Source organism: Balaenoptera musculus, chromosome 7, assembly GCF_009873245.2.
Source record: "Balaenoptera musculus isolate JJ_BM4_2016_0621 chromosome 7, mBalMus1.pri.v3, whole genome shotgun sequence".
Classification (NCBI taxonomy): domain Eukaryota; kingdom Metazoa; phylum Chordata; class Mammalia; order Artiodactyla; family Balaenopteridae; genus Balaenoptera; species Balaenoptera musculus.
Window position 1 is genome coordinate 51177616 of NC_045791.1, and position 22883 is coordinate 51200498.

At 35.3% G+C, this 22883-nt stretch overlaps 1 protein-coding gene and 1 non-coding gene across 10 annotated transcripts in view; both read right to left on the reverse strand.

The window, feature by feature from the left end:
- FASTKD1 (FAST kinase domains 1) overlaps positions 1 to 22883 on the reverse strand; it is a 43840-nt gene that overhangs the window by 8156 nt on the left and 12801 nt on the right. For 3 of the 9 annotated variants that reach the window (XM_036857127.1, XM_036857124.1, XM_036857126.1), the window contains exons 2-9: positions 20983 to 21502; positions 18395 to 18463; positions 15635 to 15760; positions 13243 to 13641; positions 10749 to 10859; positions 9488 to 9619; positions 5295 to 5781; positions 3972 to 4086 (exon numbers count right to left, since the gene is read on the reverse strand). In XM_036857127.1, the coding sequence (XP_036713022.1) occupies positions 3972 to 4086; positions 5295 to 5781; positions 9488 to 9619; positions 10749 to 10859; positions 13243 to 13641; positions 15635 to 15760; positions 18395 to 18463; positions 20983 to 21317 (1774 nt within the window). In that variant the 5' untranslated portion in view covers positions 21318 to 21502. Of the gene's footprint in view, positions 1 to 3971; positions 4087 to 5294; positions 5782 to 9487; positions 9620 to 10748; positions 10860 to 13242; positions 13642 to 15634; positions 15761 to 18394; positions 18464 to 20982; positions 21503 to 22883 lie in introns of those variants that run through there. The other 6 variants (XM_036857125.1, XM_036857132.1, XM_036857129.1 and 3 more) reach the window with 6 other exon arrangements.
- On the reverse strand, positions 7043 to 7145 carry LOC118898613. Its single transcript, XR_005020758.1, has one exon. It is a non-coding gene; the product is annotated as a small nucleolar RNA U13 (small nucleolar RNA).

Sequence of the window (22883 nt, forward strand, 5' to 3'; positions counted from 1 at the left end):
TCCAAGAGTTTTCCAAACATTTTCCCAGTAAGTCTTAAAAAAAAAATCAAAGCTGTACTTCTCAAACTCTCATCTCTTGTATCCTTTATTTGAAGAAAAAAAAAAAAGAATGTATTTTCATTTCCTTCTGATTGTTGACACACAACTGAGCAACCAGGAGAGCACATTCAAAGTCTCATCTTTCAGTTTCAAGTCTCATCTTTCTATATATAGTTGTATTACTAAAAGGGGGTATATATGAATGCCACACATGTATACACCCATAAATGAATAAACACATACATATCAGTCCCATTTTGTCTATTAGAGACACACAAAAATAGACATGGTTAGACACTCTCTAGCATAGAGACCCCACAAAAATGTAGCAAAGTCCATGAGCATCATACTGACATAATTAATATATTTATACTGGTCTCACACAGCCTAACTAGAGGTCTACAAGCCTAGAGAAACATACCCTAATATAGAGCCTAACACCTTATGCTGGACGTGGAAGCTCCCAGTTAAGTATTTGTTGCTTGGATGACAGAATAGGAATTTCTTACTCTCCAGGCACAGCAAAAAGCTCTGCAGAAGCTGGTCTCTGGCTGTCTCTCCAACCTCTTCTCCTACCAACTCAGTCTCCCGCATTCCACTCCTGCCACACTGAATCTGCTGCTCCCGAAAGAAACCAAGCATGTTCTCACCTCAGGGCCTTTTACACTTGCTTTTCTTTACCCTGGGATTCTCCTCCCCACCTATGGACATGAGTCACCCTCTCTTTTTTTTTTTTATTTTCACATCTTTACCAGAGTATAATTGCTTTACAATGTTGTGTTAGTTTCTGCTGTACAACAAAGTGAATCAACCATATGTATACATGTATCCCCATATCCCCTCCCTCTTGAGCTTCCCTCCCTCCCTATCCCACCCCTCTAGGTCATCACAAAGCACCAAGCTGATTGCCCTGCGTGATGCAGCAGCTTCCCACTAGCTATCTATTTTACATTTGGTAGTGTATATATGTCAATGCTACTCTCTCACTATGTCCTAGCCTCCCCTAACCCCCCGTGCCCTCCAGTCCGTTCTCTACATCTGTGTCTTTATTCCTGCCCTGCCACTAGGTTCATCAGTACCACTTTTTAAAATTCCATATATATGCATTAGCGTACGGTATTTGTTTTTCTCTTTCTGACTTACTTCACTCTGTATGACAGACTCTAGGTCCATCCACCTCACTACAGATAACTCAATTTCGTTCCTTTTTATGGCTGAGTAATATTCCATTGTATATATGTGTCACATCTTCTTTATCCATTCATCTGTCGATGGACATTTAGGTTGCTTCCATGTCCTGGCTGTTGTAAATAGTGCTGCAATGAACACTGGGGTACATGTCTCTTTTTGAATTATGGTTTTCTCAGGGTATATGCCCAGTAGTGGGACTGCTGGTTCAAATGGTAGTTCTATGTTTAGTTTTTCAAGGAACCTCCATAGTGTTCTCCATAGTGGCGATACCAATTTACACTCCCACCAATAGTGCAGGAGGGTTTCCTTTTCTCCACACCCTCTCTGGCGTTTATTGTTTCTAGATTTTTTGATGATGATCATTTAGATTTTTTGAGACATCATCCTGACCGGTGTCTCACTTCATTCAATCCACGGTCAATGACATCTCCTCGCTCCATCCGGCCCACCTCACTATCCTCCATCCTACACACCCACCCTGCTCTAGTGGTCTTAAATACTTATCACCATTTCACCTTATGTATTTGTTTATTGTCTATGGCAGTTTCACCCCATCAGAAAGTAAAATCAACAATGGTAGAGTCCACCTGTTTTTATTCTCTCCTATATCTCCAGTGACTAAAGACTGCCTGACAATAAGTACTTGGTGAATGTTGACTGAAAAAGCAGTAACTACTGAGCCAGACATCTCACTTCTAAAACACACTATATTGACAAGTAAGACATGTGGGTCTGAGAAGAGAAGCAGCATAAAACCTTTTTCTTTAAGGCCAAACAGAAAGAAATACAATTCAGGACCAAAATAAAGAATGAAAAGAAAAAAATAATTTCCTGCCTCTGCTACCCTCACGTACTGCTTCTGCTAAGGCCAACAGTAGGAAGGAATATTTCTACTCCACTTTTTTCTGGTACTGAAACACTATTTAGACTTTTTAAAGAGACACCTAATAATCAGCACCAGAGCAGCAACCTTTCTGACAATTAATAAACATCTACATAGGACCTTAAGAAATATTTATTTTCTATTTTAAAAAAGAACAAACTTTTAAAATTGACAACAATCAAATGTGATATGTCTCCAGAAATGATACAAATATCAGGTATATAGCACCACATAAAGGCATTTTTTGCTGAAAATGTTTAATCTGAATCTAATCAAGCATCTGTAACTAACTTCCAGTTTACTAGGAGCACAGGAGATGGAGGAGCAAGTTAAAAGAAAGCACTCAGACAAATGCAGAATGTGGCACAACCCACAATGGCCAATCTCTACTGCAAAAAATAAATATCAAGAAAAAAAAAGATTAGGAGAAAGTGACATAACAACTCAACGTTGGTTTCTTTAAAAAAATTATCAAAGAAAATTTGGTGACAATTGGGAAATTTTTATTATGGACTGAGTAGGTAGAAGGTGGTACTTGTTCACTTTCCTAAGTGTGATACTGGTATTGTGCTTACATAGAAGAATGTCCTTATAACCTGAAGTATTTAGGGCTGACACTTCAAGTGGTTCATCATACACACACACACACACACACACACAGCAAATGTGGCAAAATGTTAATCATTATTCAAAAGCTACATTGTGGGTATACAGTATACAGATGTTTGTTACATTGTTCTTTCAATTTTACTGTATATTTGAAAACTTAGGGACATTCCTGGTGGCACAGTGGTTAAGAATCACCTGACAGTGCAGGGGACACGGGTTCAAGCCCTGGTCCGGGAAGATCCCACATGCCACGGAGCAACTAAGCCCGTGCACAACTACTGAGCCTGCGCTCTAGAGCCCGTGAGCCACAACTACTGAGCCCACATGCTGCAACTACTAAAGCCCCTGCACCTAGAGCCCGTGCTCCACAACAAGAGAAGCCACCACAATGAGAAGCCCGCGCACCACAACTAAGAGCAGCCCCCGCTCGCCACAACTAGAGAAAGCCCGTGTGGAGCAATGAAGACCCAATGCAGCCAAAAATAAATAAATAACTAAATGTCCCTTAAAAAAAAAAAATTAAGCATATGACGACTTCATGGAAGTGCACAACACAGCCAAAAATAAATAAATAAAAAATAAATTTATTTAAAAAAAAGAAAACTTAGATAACAAAAAATCTTTCTCTTAAGTCAATGCAGAGCAAAAAACAAACAACAAAAAACAAAAACCAGAGAATATTCTAGACCATAAGATACCAAAGAGATAACCTAATGGAATGAGTGAACCTTGATTGAATCCTGGGTCCAAAATAACCACTCTAAATAAGGTACTTTGAGAATGTGAGAGATTTAAAAATGGATTGTGTATTAGGTATTAGGGGACTATTAATATTCTTAGGTGTGATAACAGTATTGTGGTGATTTAGGAGACCATTATTCTTAGGAGGTGTATGCCTAAGCAATTAGGGGTAAAGAGTCACAGTGCCTACAACTTACTTTGAAATGGCTTAGAAAAAAAAAAAACAAGAGAGCAAGAGAAACAAACAGTAAAGCAAATATGATAAAATGTGAACCACTGAATCTACCCAGTGAGTTTATAGGTGCTACTTGTTCAATTCTTTCACTTTTTAATGTAAGTTTGACATTTTTCATAATAAAAAAGTTTAAAAAATGGATCCAAAATATTTTTTTAAGGTATAAAACTCATGGCTATTATCACTATCCTTTAAAAAAGGAATATGTCTTAGAGTAGCAGCAACAGTATCCTCCAACCTCCTCATCAATGTAGTACCAAACAATATACCTACTTAAGTAAGAATTAAGGCGTTGAAGGCAAGTTCCGAAAAATTCATCCCTTTGAGGTGGATCATAGTTCAGGGCGCTGAACGGAAGAATAATAGCAAGGATTGCAAAAGGATGAATCTGTAAAAATAGAACAAAAAAGTTATTGCTTCAACTTCAGCAAAACAAAACAAAATTTAGCCTAATTATTATCTTAAGCAGAAGTCTTTATCTAACATGCCTATAGTTAAATGAACGTGCCCACAGTTAAATGACACATGTATCATTCTGTTTATTAAGTTTTCTACCTTGTTATAATTTATTTAATTCCACCACTAATTTCTAGTAACTCTAAATATTAATGCAGAAAAAATAAATCAGATAAGCTACAGATTGATTTTGTTCGGTGTAAAATCCTGTTCCAGAATTCCTTAGTCATTAAAATGACGAGAAAATAGTGTCACTAATTTCCATGATACCAGCACATTTTATAGACTCATAATATAATGTAATTAAGGAAGTTTCTTAGTTTATAATAATAATCATAATTCATTTTTCTTTCTTTCTTTCTTTTTCTTTTTTATTCATTCATCCAATACTTAATAAATGGCAGGCACTATAGACTTTTATTTTCACTTATTAGAAATAATGTCTTCTAAGTAAAAGCCATATCCTGATCTATATAATAGATTTTGTAAGTGATTGTCTTCTCACATAATCCAAAAAGCAGCATTTTACGAGTTCCAGAAATAAATGTGTAAGACACACTGACAATTCAAGAATATTGAAGTCAGTGGAGATCTTATAATTTTCTCAGTTTTCACACTTACCTCACTCTTTTGAATAGTTTTTAAATAGTAAAAGTAACTATCACAGGATTATAGAAAACAAGAAAAAGAAAACAAAAATCATTCATCTTCTTTATCCTTATACAACTATTATTATTTTAAGAATTTTCTTCTAGTCAATGAGTTTTGACTGCTGATCTTAACAATATTTGTAATAAACCAAAAGATGACAGCTGATTTCCCCAAATCTGCACTGCTGGAGGAACGGGTTTTAAGGGGAGGAACGACAAACTGCTGAACCAGAAACTAGAGCTTAATTTTTTTTTTTGGCCACGCCCCGCGGCTTATGGGATCTTAGTTCCCTGACCAGGGATTGAACCCAGGCCCTCAGCAGTGAAAGTGCAGAGTCCTAACCACTGGACCACCAGGGAATTCCCACTAGAGCTTAATTTTTAAACTTCAAATTCCAATCAAGTTCTCAAAGTACTTATGATAAACATTTATGCTTCTAGAAGTTGACAACTATATAAAACTAATGTGTAACAAACATTTCAATTTCACCTTTTCAATCTGCTGAAGGACCACTGAGGCTATCCTATCAAGTAGCGAAGTACTGAGGTAGTTAGTTCTAGAAATAAAAGATGCAATCCCTGCAACATTTATGTAATTAATTTCATCCATCAAACGCTGTAAGGTAACAACAGTTTCTTCAAGAAGTGAATCAGCAAACCAGTCTCCTTTTAAAGATTTAACTTCTTCCCATAACAGATTCAAACTGCTGCATTTTTGTAGTCTCTGACGACCGTAGTGATCTAATTTTTGAAGTAGTTTCAACTGTTTCCCAGGCATATTATTCCGATACATGTGATCATACTGAATACATCTTAAAACAGATGTGGCAAAACTATTCAGGTCATTTAGGTCACACTGTGGTAAAACTGCTTCAATTTGAGATATCCTCGCTTCGTCTAAGTGAGGAGAAGGAAGCATCGAAAGAGCACAAACCAGGAGGGAAATCTCACTAGGTATGACACTGACTTTCAAATAACTATAAAGAAAGAGGGAAAAATGAAAAGAACAAAATTAATACATCAGCAAAAAACCCGATACACATATAAGTATTAAAATATGAATATATAATTATTATTACAATTAATAGGTGTGATAGGCTTAAAATATAAGTTAATTTAATAAGGGTTGGGTAAATTCAAAGATGACAGCTTCTTAAAGGATTACTAAGGGAAGCCTTAAGATGTTCTAAAGCACAGCCCCAGTTTTTTATGCAAAAATAAAACCACAGTCCCTGACAAACAAAATGTCAGTGTCAGAACAATGTCTGCAGTGCTGCAGTTGGAGATGGAACTTGGACTGAATTTCTGATGTGACCTGTCAGGAGCTGGTATGACCTAGAACAGGCAAAGAGTGACCACTCAGTAATAGTGATTCCCTTCTTTCTTCTGCTACATAAGAAGCCCAACTTTAAAAAAACAAAACCAGGATAACAGCGCATACAATTGACCCCATTCTCTACTCCTCCTTTCCCAAATCCCTCTGGTAAAAGCCCTACCACCAGGACAGCAGTTGTTAAAACACAAATTAAAAACTGGGAGCTTTTAAAGAATCTTTAGGGTTAGAAGTGTTGGAAGAGATAATCAAATATAAATTAAAACAAAACTGAGTTACTTTTAAAAATATTAAGTTAGCATATTAAAATAATGATAATGTTCAATGCTAGCAGGGGTGCATTGATACAGGCTTTCTCATTCACTAACAGTAAACTTAAAAAGTTGGTGCAAACTTTCTGGAAAGTAATTTAGTAGTATAGCTTGAGAACTTTAAAAGTAATTATATCATTTGACATGATCAATCTCTGTCTAGTAAACTAGCCTAAGAAAATAATCTAAAATGCAGGCAAAGATTTATGTTAGGTTATTCATCATATTTTTTATGTGGCTAAAATTTGAAAACAGTCTACATACCCAATGAGGGGGAATAGTTAAGAGAATTATGGTACAATCATATGATGGGTAATATCCAATCACTAAAAACATTTACACATAGTTTTAAATGATGTAGGAAAATGCTGTTAAGGTTAAGTGCGGGGGTTGGAGAAGGAAGAATACAAAGCTGCACGTTCATGACTCTCAACTATGGAAAAAGAAAGCATATAGATATAGATACAGATATAAAATGTAAGTATATACCACGAGGAAATAAACCCAACTGTTGACCGTAGATGAAAGGGCTTACAAATGATTTTTATTTTCTTCTTTATACTTTTTTCTGTTTTCAAAATGATTTTTTTTTCACATCAAATGGGTCACATGTTGACATCATAACAGGTTTGAGGGAGGCACATCTCACGCAACAGTGTGAACGCCCAATCATCATGCTTATGAAGTACAAAAGGATCTCAAAATGATTTTCATATAATATTTGGCCCATTGCCTGACACAAAGTAGGTACTCAATAAGTACTAAATGACTATTTTATTCTTATAACCACGAAAAATTAATATACTATTTTATATAAAGAAAAGAAAGTCCCCAAGAGCTACATCTGTTTGCAGAATTGACCCAAGGGATAGGAACTCTCAGTATTTGCCAATCTTGTGATACTTGTCTGAAAATAAACCCCCAACAGACACAAACTTGCCAACCTCCATTGATGTTTCTCCTTATGGTGGTTCCTCAAATTCCAAAACTTACATATGCAATTGTGTTTATAATACTACCAAAAATCCACCAGCAGGGCTAAAATTAGAAAATAAAAAAATACCAAGTGTTGGTGAGGATATGGAGTAACAGGAATGCTCACATTTTGCTAGTGGTAGTATAAACTGGCACAGCCACTTTAGAAAACCATTTAGAGTTCCCTGGTGGACTAGTGGTTAGGATTCCGGGCTTTCACTACCATGGCCCGGGTTCAACCCCTAGTCGGAGAACTGTTAAAAAAAGAAAAGAAAAAAAAATAGAAAACTGTTTAGCAGGATCTACTGAAGATGAACATATGTATAACCTACAAACCAACAATCATACTCCTTGGTAAATATCCACAGAAATGCACACATATGTTCACTAAGAGATACATGTGAGGATACGTATCATAACAAGAATATTTATAATAGCCAAAAAGTGGGAAATAAACATCTGTCAACATTAGAACAGACTAAAAAAAAAATTGTTACATTCTTACTAGAGTATACAGCAAAAACATGGGTAAACCTCATAAATCCACCTGCCAATGCAGGGGACACGGGTTCAATCCCTGGTCCAGGAAGATCCCACATGCCACGGAGCAACTAAGCCGATGCGCCACAACTACTGAGCCTGCGCTCTAGAGCCCGTGAGCCACAACTACTGAGCCTGCATGCCACAACTACTGAAGCCTGCGCACCTAGAGCCTGTGCTCTGCAACAAAAGAAGCCACGGCAATGAGAAGCCCCCACTCACTGCAACTAGAGAAAGCCCGCGCGCATCAATGAAGTTCCAACACAGTCAAAACTAACCAAATAAATAAATAATAATTTTTTTTAAAAAAAACTTCTGCTTTAAAAAAAAAAAGAATTACTAAACTTCAACACTGTCATATTTGCTTCAAGTTTTTTAATAAAGTAAATAAAAACATTACAGGTAAAGTGAAATCACCTGTGATGTTCCCACTCCTATGTTATTTTTCTGTTAGCATACCTGTAGGCAAACAGTATTGTGTAATTTAATCTTTTAAAAAAGATCATGCTGACCAAATAAATAATGTTGCTGGGCCAGTTTATGATATCTAATTTAGAACATAAAATTCTTAATAGAGGCTTTGTGGAAGTTGATGTTAAATATGGAAAGGGTGAAGACACAATAATCCTGTATTTAATCAGCTTGATAAGAAGAAAGTTATTTAAGAAAACAGTGAATCTTCTTATAACATATCTAACATGCAAAATTATCATCTGATAAAGTGCTACCTCTTATTCTTCAGTTCAAATCTTAACCATAATGGATATCACCTTATTATAGTAAAAATCATTTTCAATTATATGCCACTCTTTTGATTACAGCATAGAGTCCCATGCCTGGTCTTTCAAAAATCACAGTAAGAAATCAAACTAGTATGGAAAAATGGATGGGAAAAAGGTTAATCTGCTTTTAATTTCATTCATTATTCTGATCCTTAAAATAAAAATTTTTAATGGAAAACTCCATTTTAGCATAATGCAAAGTCAATGGAAAACTGAATAACTTCTTAGTTGAAATATGAATGTTATATCCATAGAAATGCAGAAATTTTTAAATTATAAAGGGAAAATCTGTATGAAAACAGTTTTTCACTAACATTACCCCCACATATTTTATTTTTAAAGTTTCAAATTTAAAATTTTAATATGCTTTAAAACAGGCAACTAAGCAGACTAAAGGCCCCCAAATGTGAGCACTCCTAAATGGAGTTTTGCCTTCTTCAGCAGCTCCAATCTTTTCATCGTTATTCCATTCCAGCAGGAAAGGAGAATGGCTTGGCTTTGTGTATTCACGTCCTAGGGAACTCATCACCCTACCGACCTCATTTCCATTTCAAAATATATCAAGCACAAGCACTGGCAAAATGGGCATGGCGGGGAGATGAGTGTCTTTAACATTTTTAATAACCTACCCATTTCTGCTTTCAAAACTTCCAACAACTCTATACAAAGAAAACAAACAGTGAAATAAAGAAATAAAAAAAAACAACAGTGAAAGACTTAAACACATCTATTTTAATCTTACCTAAGCAGCAATTCTCTGAGTTTCACAAAAAGCTCTTTACTTTGAAAATGTAGAAAAATCGATGCTTGAGTTATCCTCAATAACTCTACTGGTTTATAGTTATCCAAATGTTTATGCAGAATTGAAGCAATTCTAAAAAGAATGATAAAACATGTATTATAAGCAGTTCATTCATGTACTTTTATTAAACTTTTACTGAGGAGCTGTCTCATGCCAGACATGCTCTGTGCTGGAGAAACAGCAATGAATGACACAAGGTTTTCTGTTCTTGAAGAACTGTCTCAGGATGATGACAGAAATGTAAAACTGATTTAATTTTCTTCCTTAAATCCACTGGTCCTCTAATGGAGATGCTTAAAAGCAATGGGAAATGCGAAGAGACAATAAGTTGGAAGAATTAGGGCAGAAGGAATATTTTCTAAAGGAATATATAATATTATGATAATGAAAAGATAAGTATACACAATCTGAACCACGTATTTTTGTTTCTTCTTAAATCTCAAGTTAACAAAAAAGGCAATATATGGCAGTATGATTTCAAGGTAACAACTGTAGTGTGAAACAATTCAGGTTCATATAGATGTTAACTGCTCTGCAAAAACTGTCCTTTTAAAAAGTCAGTTCTGCTCTATGCTCTCCACTTTCCTAGATTATATCCTCTGCTTGAGAATGACAACAGCAGCAAATGAAATGAAATATGCTGTAAACTATTTAAAAATCTCTATTTTGAAAAATAAATTATTTAGAAAATAAACAATGACTTAAATGTTAATTCCTTATTTCTTCAAAACCAAGATTACAGGAAAAAAACATAATTTTTTTTCTCAAAAAAAAAAAAAATAGCAACTTATGAATGTCAACTAAACTTAACACCATGAATTTCAGAAAAGATTACTTTTTTTTTTTTTTTTTTTTTTAATATATTTATTTTATTTTTATTTTTGACTGTGTTGGGTCTTCGGTTCGTGCGAGGGCTTTCTCTAGTTGCGGCAAGCGGGGGCCACTCTTCATCGCGGTGCGGGGACCGCTCTTCATCGCGGTGCGCGGACCGCTCTTCATCGCGGTGCGCGGGCCTTTCACTATCGCGGCCCCTCCCCTTGCGGGGCACAGGCTCCAGACGCGCAGGCTCAGTAGTTGTGGCTCACGGGCCCAGCTGCTCCGTGGCATGTGGGATCTTCCCAGACCAGGGCTCGAACCCGTGTCCCCTGCATTAGCAGGCAGATTCTCAACCACTGCGCCACCAGGGAAGCCCAAAGATTACTTTCTAATCAGACGTGAATTTCTGCTTTCCATCTCTTCCATTGCTCCCATCACTGCCAGGGCTTGATGGCTAGTCAACTCCTCTGACATCAGTAATATAGTTGATTTAAGTCTAGAAGCAAAGAAAAATATTTTTATGTTGAAAAACTGATGATTAGCTTATAAAATTTTTTTAAAAATAAGTTCTTAGAACTTAAGAAACAGAAAAGAAATAATAGAAACAAAAACTGAATTCAATATATAATTCTAATTTTTCTCCCCACATAACTGGGGATAATACAAAACACTATTAAATAAAGAAAAATACATTGTTTTCTTCAAAGTAATTAAGGCCTCAGTATAATCCTAAACTATCTCTTAAAAAATATAAAATGTTTTAAAATTAATTGGTTAATTAATAATTCTAACATTGTAAACCTTGTAACCCTTAGCTAGAGAGCTAAGGAACTAACTAACAATTGATATTCCAACTCTACCCCAATTTTTAAAAACTGAATAAGATCTGACCAGGAAGTCAATATACCTACATATTAACAGAAATCTTATATACTAACTACTTACTGTAACATTATAAACTGAAAATTTACAAAGATGGTCCATTTTGAAACCATCCAAAGTAATCCAGTAATAAAAGTATATAAGTGTGCCTTTTAGAATAATTTAGAAGGCAAGCCTAAAACTGAAATCTAAAGAAAGCAAGATAAACTAATTTTCTATTCATCCTACATAGTTCCACACCATCCTTTTCACCAACCTTATCAAACATTTCAAACCCAGCTTCTCCCCATAGCTTTTCCCAACCATTTTAGTCCACATTTTTCTCTCACTTTTCTGTCTGTCCACAGCAGTTACTATCTATATCACTAATTTTAGTAGTTACTCATAAACTATGTTGAAGTGTCATGCTATTTACATATTTCAATTATGTATTTCTGTCCTCTCAAGGGGAATAAAAACTCCCTGAAGGCAGGGACTCAATTAAATTCAACTTTTGTACTGCCTTGGCATAGAAGATTTTAACAGTACATGGGGCTTCCCTCGTGGCGCACTGGTTGAGAGTCTGCCTGCCAATGCAGGGGACACGGGTTCGAGCCGTGGTCTGGGAAGATCCCACATGCCGCGGAGCAACTGGGCCCGTGAGCCACAACTACTGAGCCTGCGCGTCTGGAGCCTGTGCTCCGCAACGAGAGAGGCCGCGATAGTGAGAGGCCCGCGCACCGCGATGAAGAGTGGCCCCTGCTTGCTGCAACTAGAGAAAGCCCTCGCACAGAAACGAAGACCCAACACAGCCATAAATAAATAAATTAAACAAAAAAATGCAAACCTTAAAAAAAAAAAAAAACAAAAACAGTACATGGTGACAAAAAAAGAGAAAGATTCCAATAAAAGTTTTTTAATAATCATCTTGTTTCCATGTTGATACAGTCTCTTAAAATGTACCCTTAAATTTCTTCATATAATTCAAAGGACTCTTAAAAATAAAACTCTCCATGAAGTCTTTGCTAACAGAAATGAGGCAGATACCTCTATTATGTAACTCCTGGAACCCCTGCTTAACTGAATCTAATCACACTTATTTGTTTGCTCATATCTAGTAATCATGTATTAATTTAATATTTGCTCATCTTTATAGCCCAAATATTTCTATCTACATCAAATCTGGCAAAACAGACATAGAGAATGGACTTGAGGACATGGGGAGGGGGAAGGGTAAGCTGGGAGGAAGTGAGAGAGTGGCATGGACATATATACACTACCAAATGTAAAATAGATAGCTAGTGGGAAGCAGCTGCATAGCACAGGGAGATCAGCTCGGTGCTTTGTGTCCACCTAGAGGGGTGCTGTAGGGAGGGTGGGAAGGAGATGCAAGAGGGAGGAGATATAGGGATATATGTATATGCATAGCTGATTCACTTTGTTATAAAGCAGAAACTAACACACCATTGTAAAGCAATTATACTCCAATAAAGATGTTAAAAAAAAAAATCTGGCAAAACTGTAAATTCTTAAAAGATAGGAATCAGACCAAAATCACTCAAACCTGACACTGGGAACATATACCAATGTGCATAATAAATGCTTTTGATGATGAATGTGAAGACACCAAAGCATAAAATGGTCCATCGTTAGGACTACTATAATTCCGAATATTCCACACTCTGTACTGGGGGTGGGGGAGTCTTATCTCTCTGTGTAAAGCCAGTCACCTGGCCTAAGAAGGGAGAATAATAGCACTTAAATGATGTTCTCCCACATCCATTGCTGTGTTGGCCACCACGGGATTATTGGCCCCTATACAAAGCAGTAGGAGACAAAGAGTTTGAGATGTAAATTAGAATAATCAGAGAAACAATCAAGGAGCAGAGCACAAGAGATAATTCTCCCTTCTACAGTTGAGTGGAGTGACTTTTCTGACTTCCAGAACTGCAAGATCTAAGCTTGAAGGCTCTATATATTCTCAACAAGAAAAGTAAAGTATTTTTAGCTGAACTTACCGTTTCTCTTCTTCAGGTCCTGCCACAGGTCCCAATGTTACAAACAATTTTACAAAGCTAGCAGGGTAGTCAAACAGAGGAATCATTTCTGTTAGCCTCTTCTTGGTCATTAAAATAAATTCAAAACTATGAAACTGTAGAGAGTGGTATAGACTAAGTATTTTACTGATGGAGTCCAAATCAAGGTGGTTCACATTGCTCAAAAACACTTTATTGCACCTTTCCAATAGTGGGTAATAACCATATTTAATATTTCGAAGAAACTGTACTATTCTTCTTGCAATGTTGACCTGGGAAGAATCTATGGTGTCAAAAAGTTGCTCTGTTTTGTTCACTAATTGCTCTTGAAAACGCTGTGATATTAAAGAAGATATGCTGACCATTAAAACAGACAAGCACCTGAAAAAGGAAGAAGATGCAAAGATTTTTACATTATCTAAGAAAAATGAGCAATTCTAAGACTAAATGCTTAAAAACGGAAAGGAACTGATAAAAATATTATAGGTTTTATACAACAAAATTTTTCTTTTAAATACTAATGGGACTTGAACTCTGATCTCCCAGTAATCAAACCCCTTTAGACAAAAAAGAATTGAAATAATATTTTTTTAGTGTGTATAATATCTCATTCTATAGATAAATGCTTTGAAGGAAAATATTTTAGTGAAATTTACTCAGAAATCACTCTGGGCCAACAGCCCATTGAATGCAACATGGAAAGTCTCATCCTATATTTTTGGAAGTAGACTTTGCTTTGTTACTCCTTTCTCTGTGCATCTGTAATTTACCAGTAAAAATCTTGGCTAACTATTTCTTCCTAATGAATGACTTCATATTTTTTAATGTTTCAGGCTACGTTAATATTAATATATAACAGTAGGACAATATTGAACGTGAATATTTCTTCACTCAATAAACACTCTTAAGAAACATAAATCAATCTTCTAGGCACTGTGGAAGACACCAAAATTACAAAGGTGAGGTCTCTGCTTTCAAAAGACAGTTCTTACATGATACAAAAATCAAAAAACTCTAAATATAAGAATATACCTAATAATGAATAAAGAATGCAAAATGTAAGATATATAATAAACACGTGGGGATACTAATTATAAAACAATCTACAAAAAAGACATGAAAATATAAATCTAAAACTATCTCAACCATTAGGATAGGGGTACTGTTTGCATTTTTTTATAATTCAAAATTTCTTCAATCTTTTCAATTAAACAAATTATTTTTTAAAAACTCAGTTGTACAATACTTTGGCTTCTCTAATCAAAATGTTTAATGTTAGTACCAATTAACATTAATTAGTAAACTAGCATTGCTATTTAGTTTAATCATGAACCCTTTGGATACGATTTTTTTTAATTGTATATATATTTGTAATTGCAGTTTGGAGTGGGGAAATGTCCAAAGATTTCATTAGATTCTCAAATGGGTCAATAATAATTTTTTAAAGTTAAAAAAATTTACTTTACAGTGATTTTTATTGTCTCTGCTTTTATAAGCTACTTTCATGTATGTGTGAAAATATATATAATGTAAAATTTACCATTTTAAACATTTTTAAGTGTACAGTTCAGTTGTATTAAGTACATTCATACTGATGTACAACAACACCACCATCCGTCTGCAGGACTTTTTCATCTTCTCAAACTAAAACTCCTTACCGATTAAACAGTAATTCCCCATTCTCCCCTCCCCCAACCCCTGGAAACAACCATTCTACTTTGTTCCTATGAATTTGACTACTCTAGGTACCTCATATAAAGTGAAATCATACAATACTTGTACTTTTGTGTATAGCTTGTTTCACTTAGCATAATGTCTTCAGGGTTCATCCATGTGATAACATATATCAGAATTTCCTTCCTCTTTAAGGCTGAATGATATTCCATTGTGGGTATATACCAAATTTTGATTGCCCAATCATTTGCTGATGGACATTAAGGTTGTTTCCACCCTTTGGCTATTGTGACTAATGCTGCTATGAACACTGGTGTATGCTATAGACTGAAATATGGTTCCCCCCCCTCCAAATTTATATGTTAAAGCCCTAGCTGGCAATATGACTATATTTAGAGGTAGGGCCTTCCAGGAGGTAATTAAGGTTAAATGAGCTCATAAGGATGGCAGGCAAACATGTTAGCTTGCAAGTAAGGAAAAATCACAAATCTCGACAACATTGTGTTATACTTTACATATTTCATCTCTAATTCCCACAGCAACATTGCACAGTAGATACTACTATACCTGTTGTATAGATGAGGACAGTGAACTTCCAAGAGATTAAAGTCACATAGTTAGGAACTAGCAAGTCTAAGTGTGTGTGCATTCAAAGCCCAGAATCCTTCCACCATGACACAAAGCCCCTAAATACATTTACCTTAAGTCCTGTATGGTTTCCAAGTTCCTATTTACAATATCAGCTATTTTTCCCATTAATGGACTAAAACATAAATGTTGATCTGCCAGGCAAGAGGAAAATTTTGACAGCACGTTAATATCAAACCTATTAAAGTAAATATACAAAGGGGATCATTATTATTTATTTTCACTTAAAACATAATACACAGTTATAAAATAAAAAGCAATAAAAATACTAATATATTACTACTATAAAGTGAATTTTTCTAAAATGTTGATTATTATTATAAAAGTAACCCAGGCTAAGAGTTAAAAAGCCAAATTCTACTTGAAGATTTTAAAAAGGGAAAAAAAACACTTGAAATTGCTTGAATCATTTACTTATTAATTTTTTGAGGACAGAACAATTTCAACTCAAGGTTGTATATTAACAAATAAAACAACCTCTACTACAATCATGCTTGAAAAACTTCAGAATTTTTCTATAGGAAAAATGACCCGATTTCTTCAACAAGTAAATGGCAAGACAAGAGCAGGAAGGAGAATTGTTACAGATTTTTAAAGACTTTGAATTCACTAAAAGACAAGCATAAGGAATTGCACAGCAGCATAATATGTAACAGCAAAAAACTAAATGCTAAATAGCAACAATCTCAATGTCCATCAAGAGTACAGTGCATAAATTGCACATATTCCTAGAATACTATACAGCAATAAAAAAAGAACAAATAGTGCAATATCATGGAAGAATTTTTAAAACATATTGAGTGAAATAAACTAGGTTTAAGAGTTCTTACTATATGATTTCTTGCTCTTTTTTTTCTTTTTTTTTTTGGCCACGCTGCAAGGCTTGTAGGATCTTAGTTCCCCAACCAGGGATTGAACCCAGGCCACGGCAGTTGAGAGTGCCGAGTCCTAACCACTGGACCACCAGGGAATTCCCAGGATTTCATTTTTATAAAAGCAAAACTAATTTATGGTGGTAGAAGCCAAGACAGTGGTCACTCTTGGGGTGGGAAGGTAGGGAGTGATTTGAAGAGAGCATGAAAGACACTTCTGGGAAACTAGTGATATTCTCTGTCTTGATCTTGGTGCTATTACACAGAAGTATAAGTGTATTTTCAGTATGTGAAAATTCATCAAGATGTATACTTATGATTGGTATAATTTTAAATGATATTCTTTAATAAAATGAGTACTTACCAAAAAAGGCAGAGAAAAACTTGACTAAATGTAATCAGTAAACCTTGTTTGGATACTTATTTAAACAAACTGCCTTATAAAAAGACCTTTATAGAGCAATCAAGGAAATTTGAACTCAGTTATTAGGGAATTTAAGGAATAATTATTCATTTTCGTAGGTATAAAAATGGCATGGTGATTATATATATTTTTTAAAGAGTGCTTTTTGTCTATCAGAAATATATACTAAGGTATTTACTGATGAAATGATACCACAATTTAAACTATACTGAAGGGTAGGGAGGGAACTGGAGGTGATCTAGACAAAACAAGACTGCTATATGTTGGTAATCGTTGACACTGGATGATGCGTACATAGGAGTTCATTATACTAATTTCTCTACTTTCATAAATGTTTAAAATCTTCCATAATACAGAGGGTTTTTAATTTGAATTTCAAATGTATGCTAATTATTCTTGCTATGATCCACCATATAGTGTTAATTCATAATAATCTATCCTATTTGAATCATTACAAATTATATTTATATAACAAATTCATAGATATTATAGCAAAATCGTTTAATTAAGTTACTGCAGTAACAAAAATTTAACATCATAGGCCACCATGACTATAAAAAAATCAGAAATTAACACTTATTCTATGACTCTACTAGAAATTCTACACATGGAATACAAATTAGGGTTTAAAAAATTTTTATTACTTAGTATTATAGAAAAAATAAAAGTATTGCTACAAATTAAAAAAACACCACATAGAACAAAGTCATTATCACCTGAGCTATTGTGAAATTAAGAAAAATTAAAAAGAAATGTCTGATTCACTGGGAAGTATAATTGTATATTTGTAATTTAATTGTTTAAGTAGTAGATAGTAAAACCAAAAAGAAAAAAGCACGTATTCTACAACTGATTTGTTCAAGATGCGTAATACACATACCATTTAATACTGCTTTGAAGAAAAAAGTTTTGAGCTATTACCAACAATGACCAAATTTAACCCCTAAAGACTCTACTGAGTCGGCCCTCCATATCCAAGGGTTCCAAATCCACGGATTCAAGCAACAGCGAATTGAAAATATTCAGTTAAAAAACAAATTCCAGAAAGCTCCAAAGAGCACAACTTGAACGTGCTGCATGCTGAGCAACTATTTACATAGCATTTCCATTGTATTAGGTATTGTAATTAATCAAGACATGATTTAAAGTAGATGGGAGGATGTCTGTAGGTTTTATGCCAATACTACATCATTTTATATAAGGGACTTGAGCATCCATGGATTTTGGTATCTGAGGGGATGATAGAACCAATTGTCCTTGGATACTGCGGGAGGTATACTGCGGGATACCTTGGATAATTGCTCATGACAGGACTAAGATTATTCTTCTGCCCTAGGATTGACTAACACACTTCACACGATCAAAAAGCCCTCGAAGTAAACTGAATTTAAATACATTTTTTTCAATGAAGCTTGACAGTTAGGCAGCAGCTCCCCATTCTTTCCCTATAAGATTTCACTGTGCTAACCCTGAAAAGGATAACCCTGACCTTAGCTGAAACACCCAGAGTACTTGCCTTTCCAGTCTTCTCCATGCTTCTGTAACTAGTGCTTCAACTAGCGGGTCATGGGCCTCAAAACCAAACCTCAATAAAATCAAGAGAAAGTAATTTTCCATACAGAAACATTTTAAAATTATTAAAAACATACATGCAGTAAGGATTATAATGCAAAAGTAAACCTCAAGTTATTATATTCTTACACAATCAGTCCTTATTTCTGGTCTGGTCTCATTTCAGTATTCTGATTTCTTGGTACAATCTAATAAACCCCTATACTTTATCCCATGCCCTTCTCATCCTTTTATAACTCTGCTACTCATAAATACCCACCATCATTAACTTGGAGCATTTCTTCCCAGTTATTTTTCTACATACTTAAAGACATATACATATTTCTTTTACATTTTTATATCCTGCCTTTTTCAGTAAGTTAACATTATATTGTGGACATTTGCCCATATCATTACATATTCTTCAAAACATAATTTTTAGTGGTTGTATACTATTAATTATGTGAATAAATTATCATTTAAACATTCACCAACTTACTAGGATCTTAGTTTTTCAATATTATAAACAATGTTGGGATGAATAACCATGTACAAGAATCTTTTTTTTTTAATTAATTGATTTATTTATTTATTTTTGGCTGCTTTGGGTCTTCATTGCTACACGCAGGCTTTCTCTAGTTGTGGAGAGCCGGGGCTACTCTGTGTTGCGCTGTGCGGGCTTCTCATTGCGGTGGCTTCTCTTGTTGCGGAGCACAGGCTCTAGGCACGTGGGCTTCAGTTGTTGTGGCTCACAGGCTCTAGAGCACAGGATCAGTAGTTGTGGCGCACGGGCTTAGTTGCTCCGAGGCATGTGGGATCTTCCCAGACCAGGGATGGAACCTATGTCCCCTGCATTGGCAGGCAGATTCTTATCCACTGCGCCACTAGGGAAGCCCAAGAATCTTTACATGTATCTCAGATTACTTTCTTAGGATAAATCTTAGAAGCAAAATTATTGGGTCCAAGGACATTTTTATAGTTCTGGATACGTATTATACCACCAGAAGCATACAGCAGTTCCTTCACATTTAACAATGCAAAGCATATACCTTCACTAACAATGGGTATTTTCTATATATAATTAAGCAATATATATTATATGTTGTACATATAAAAATCTCTTTTTAACCGATTTCAACATCTTTATAATGTTAAGGCTAGGTTATTTTGTCTCCTAAAAGTCAAAGACTTTCAGGTTGAGTCATGAAACAAAATCAAACTACATGCTATTTTAAAAACTTGAAAACAAAATTATATTTTACTCTTAAAATCCTTTCCTTACTAAAATATGACTTAGGAGGGATACACAGAAATGCGGTTTGGGGGCAAATCACCATGAAGCAGCATTTCTCCATCTGTGCAGTATTCTTGTGAGGTGTTCAACACAATGTTTTGTGGATAAGTAAGTTTGGAAAATACCCCCGTTGAAAGGTTCACAATATACATTAGCATATGTATGTTGAAGAGTCCTGCAGGCTCTGAAGGCTCTGAAGAGTCCTGCAATAAAGATCTGTTTAATTTCGTCTGATTCAGCATTTTCCAAACTAATATGACCACTGAGAAAACAAAACTGATTATCTTACCCATCCCACCATGTACCTCAGAGAAAAAACTTTGCAAATCTGAGAAAGACCACCAAAAAAGGGATGTCACTCTTTTTTAGTCTAACACCACCCCCCAAAATAAGTAAAGCCTTAAGCCCCTTTCTTTTTTTTTTTTTTTTTAAGCCCCTTTCTTGTATACGCTGACACCCTAATAAAAACAACTGTATCTCTGCTCTGTACAGTGCTGACATCTATAGCTAAATGGCCCTTGCACGTTGGATAATTTCACCAATGAGACTAATAAACAGATTAATTTTAACTTTTGTGTCCTTTTTTCCTTTATATAGATGCTGAATTCTTCATTTAGGGCATCCAGCTCTTCTGAAGGCTGGATTCTCTTGTGAATGATGTAAAATTTCTTTTCAAATTTTTTCCCAACCTTATTGACATATGCTTAACAAAAATTATATATATTTAGGTTGTACAGCATAATGTTTTGATATGTATATACACTGTGAAATGATTACCATAATCAAAGAATATCCTCTACATATCTTTAAAATATTAGATGATCAGGGCAATTCCCTGGTGGCTCAGTGGTTAAGAATCCACCTGCCAATGCAGGGGACACGGGTTCGATCCCTGGTCCGGGAAGATCCCACATGCCATGGAGCAACTAAACCCGTGTGCCATAACCACTGAGCCCGCCATGCTGCAACTACTGAAGCCTGCTCACCTAGAGCCTATGCTCCGCAGCAAGAGAAGCCACTGCAATGAGAAGCCCGTGCACCGCAATGAAGAATAGCCCCGCTCGTCACAACTAGAGAAAGCTTGCGTGCAGCAACGAAGACCCAATGCAGCCAAAAATAAATAAATAAAATTAAAAAAATTAGCTTATCAGGAAAACTAAAGAGAAAAAACATTTTTTTCTTTTAAAGAGATTTTTAGAAAATTAAATATAAAAATAAACTACAATCATTTCTATAAAATCTAAAAGTACATTACTTACTGTTGTATGATGTACAACACATTCACCAAGGTACTGTCATTCATGAATTCCATTTTAGTTGTAGTTAAATTATGAAGAGTAAGAAATTGGGGATGGTCTCTAATACATTCCACATTTTTTAACAAGCTGCTCTTCTGCTTTTGAAACTGCCAAAGCATACTGAGTGCACATGCCACTTGCTTTTCTGAAAGTATGTCTTTGTTTTTTTCAATAAGATCAAATATTTGCTCTTCATCTGTACACTTATTCATCTGATTAAGTAATGGTTCGAAACTAAAGGGTCGAAACTGAAACACTCTCCAGGAGAATGGACAAATAGCTCTTAGGCGAAGCATATTGTAAACAATCAGTCTAGGAAAAAAAAACTATCTTTTCATTTACATCACAAATTTTCTTAGGTAAAGAAAACCATTTGCAACTAGCAGTCAGGTGCAATATGCTGCTATAAAAATAACTGTTTTTCCTTCATGTAGCTTGCTTCCATTATGATGACTCCAAATCCCATTCCAACATGCAATTTCTGTAAAGAAATCAGTTTAACACAGTTATAACTATCAAATTCCAAAATTCTAATTAAAATAACAAGCTTTTCCTCCATTAACTACACACTTTGTTCTTAGCCTGAACCTGAGAGCAGGATTTAACCCAAAACTAAATATCCAGGAAAAGGGGTTTCCTTCCACACTCTATTTTATTTATTTATTTAATTTTATTTTAGTATTTATTTTTGGCTGCATTGGGTCTTCGCTGCTGTGTGCGGGCTTTCTCTGGTTGCGGTGAGTGGGGGTTACTCTTTGTTGCGGTGCACAGGCTTCTCATTGCAGTGGCTTCTCTTGTTGCAGAGCACGGGCTTTAGGCTCGTGGGCTTCAGTAGTTGTGGCACATGGGCTTCAGTAGTTGTGGCTCGCGGGCTCTAGAGTGCAGGCTCAATAGTTGTGGCACATGGGCTTAGTTGCTCCGCAGCATGTGGGATCTTCCTGGACCAGGGCTCGAACCTGTGTCCCCTGCATTGGCAGGTGGATTCTTAACCACTGCACCACCAGGGAAGCCCCCCGCACTCCATTTTAAAAATGTTAAATCTGACACTTAACATGAAGCTTTCAAATTTGACTATAAAAGCAGAAGGGGAAAAAAAAATCCCAAACCAAAAAGAAGCATCTTTTTAAATAAAAGAACAAAACTGAAATAAATAAACATATTGCCTTTATAGTTTCTACGAAGAGTAGCCATTAATTCAGAGCCATAATAAAAAATGTTTTTTTCAGAGGGATAATTTCTGGTATATTTGCTTTCAAGATAATTTCTTGCTCCTTTCTCCTTGTACACTAACAGAACTCAAACAGTTTAATCACTATTGACCTTAAGTAGGTTTTAAGCAATAAATGAGATGATTAAAGCCCAATCAGGACATATGGAGAAATCAAGTAACATGGTTGCGTAGTGATGCAACAGGAGAACCAAACACAATAAAGAAAAAGAATAATTTGTTTTTAAAATATATTAAAAATGTCTATATTTCTAGTTGAGAAACAATAGTTAGAAAAGCTGGGACTAAAATCCTATCATCTAACACTGCTGCAACATTTTACAAAGGACTTTTAAAATATGTTATCCCATTAAATTCTCTCAATTAACCTGCCAGGTAGATGTTATCATTTGCATTTTACAGAGAAAAACTAGGTTCAAAAAGGTTAAAAAAAACTACTCTAGTACTAATGAAGCTGGGACAACCACACAGCTCTTTCAACTTGAACATCCTCATTACATCAACAAACCAACACTAAATGTATGCCTCAGAATCCTATGGCTATGCCAAACGGTCTGTACCCAAGAAAAAACGATGACACAATATTGACTACTTTGTGGCAATCTGTACAGCATCCCGACCCAAGCCGACTTGG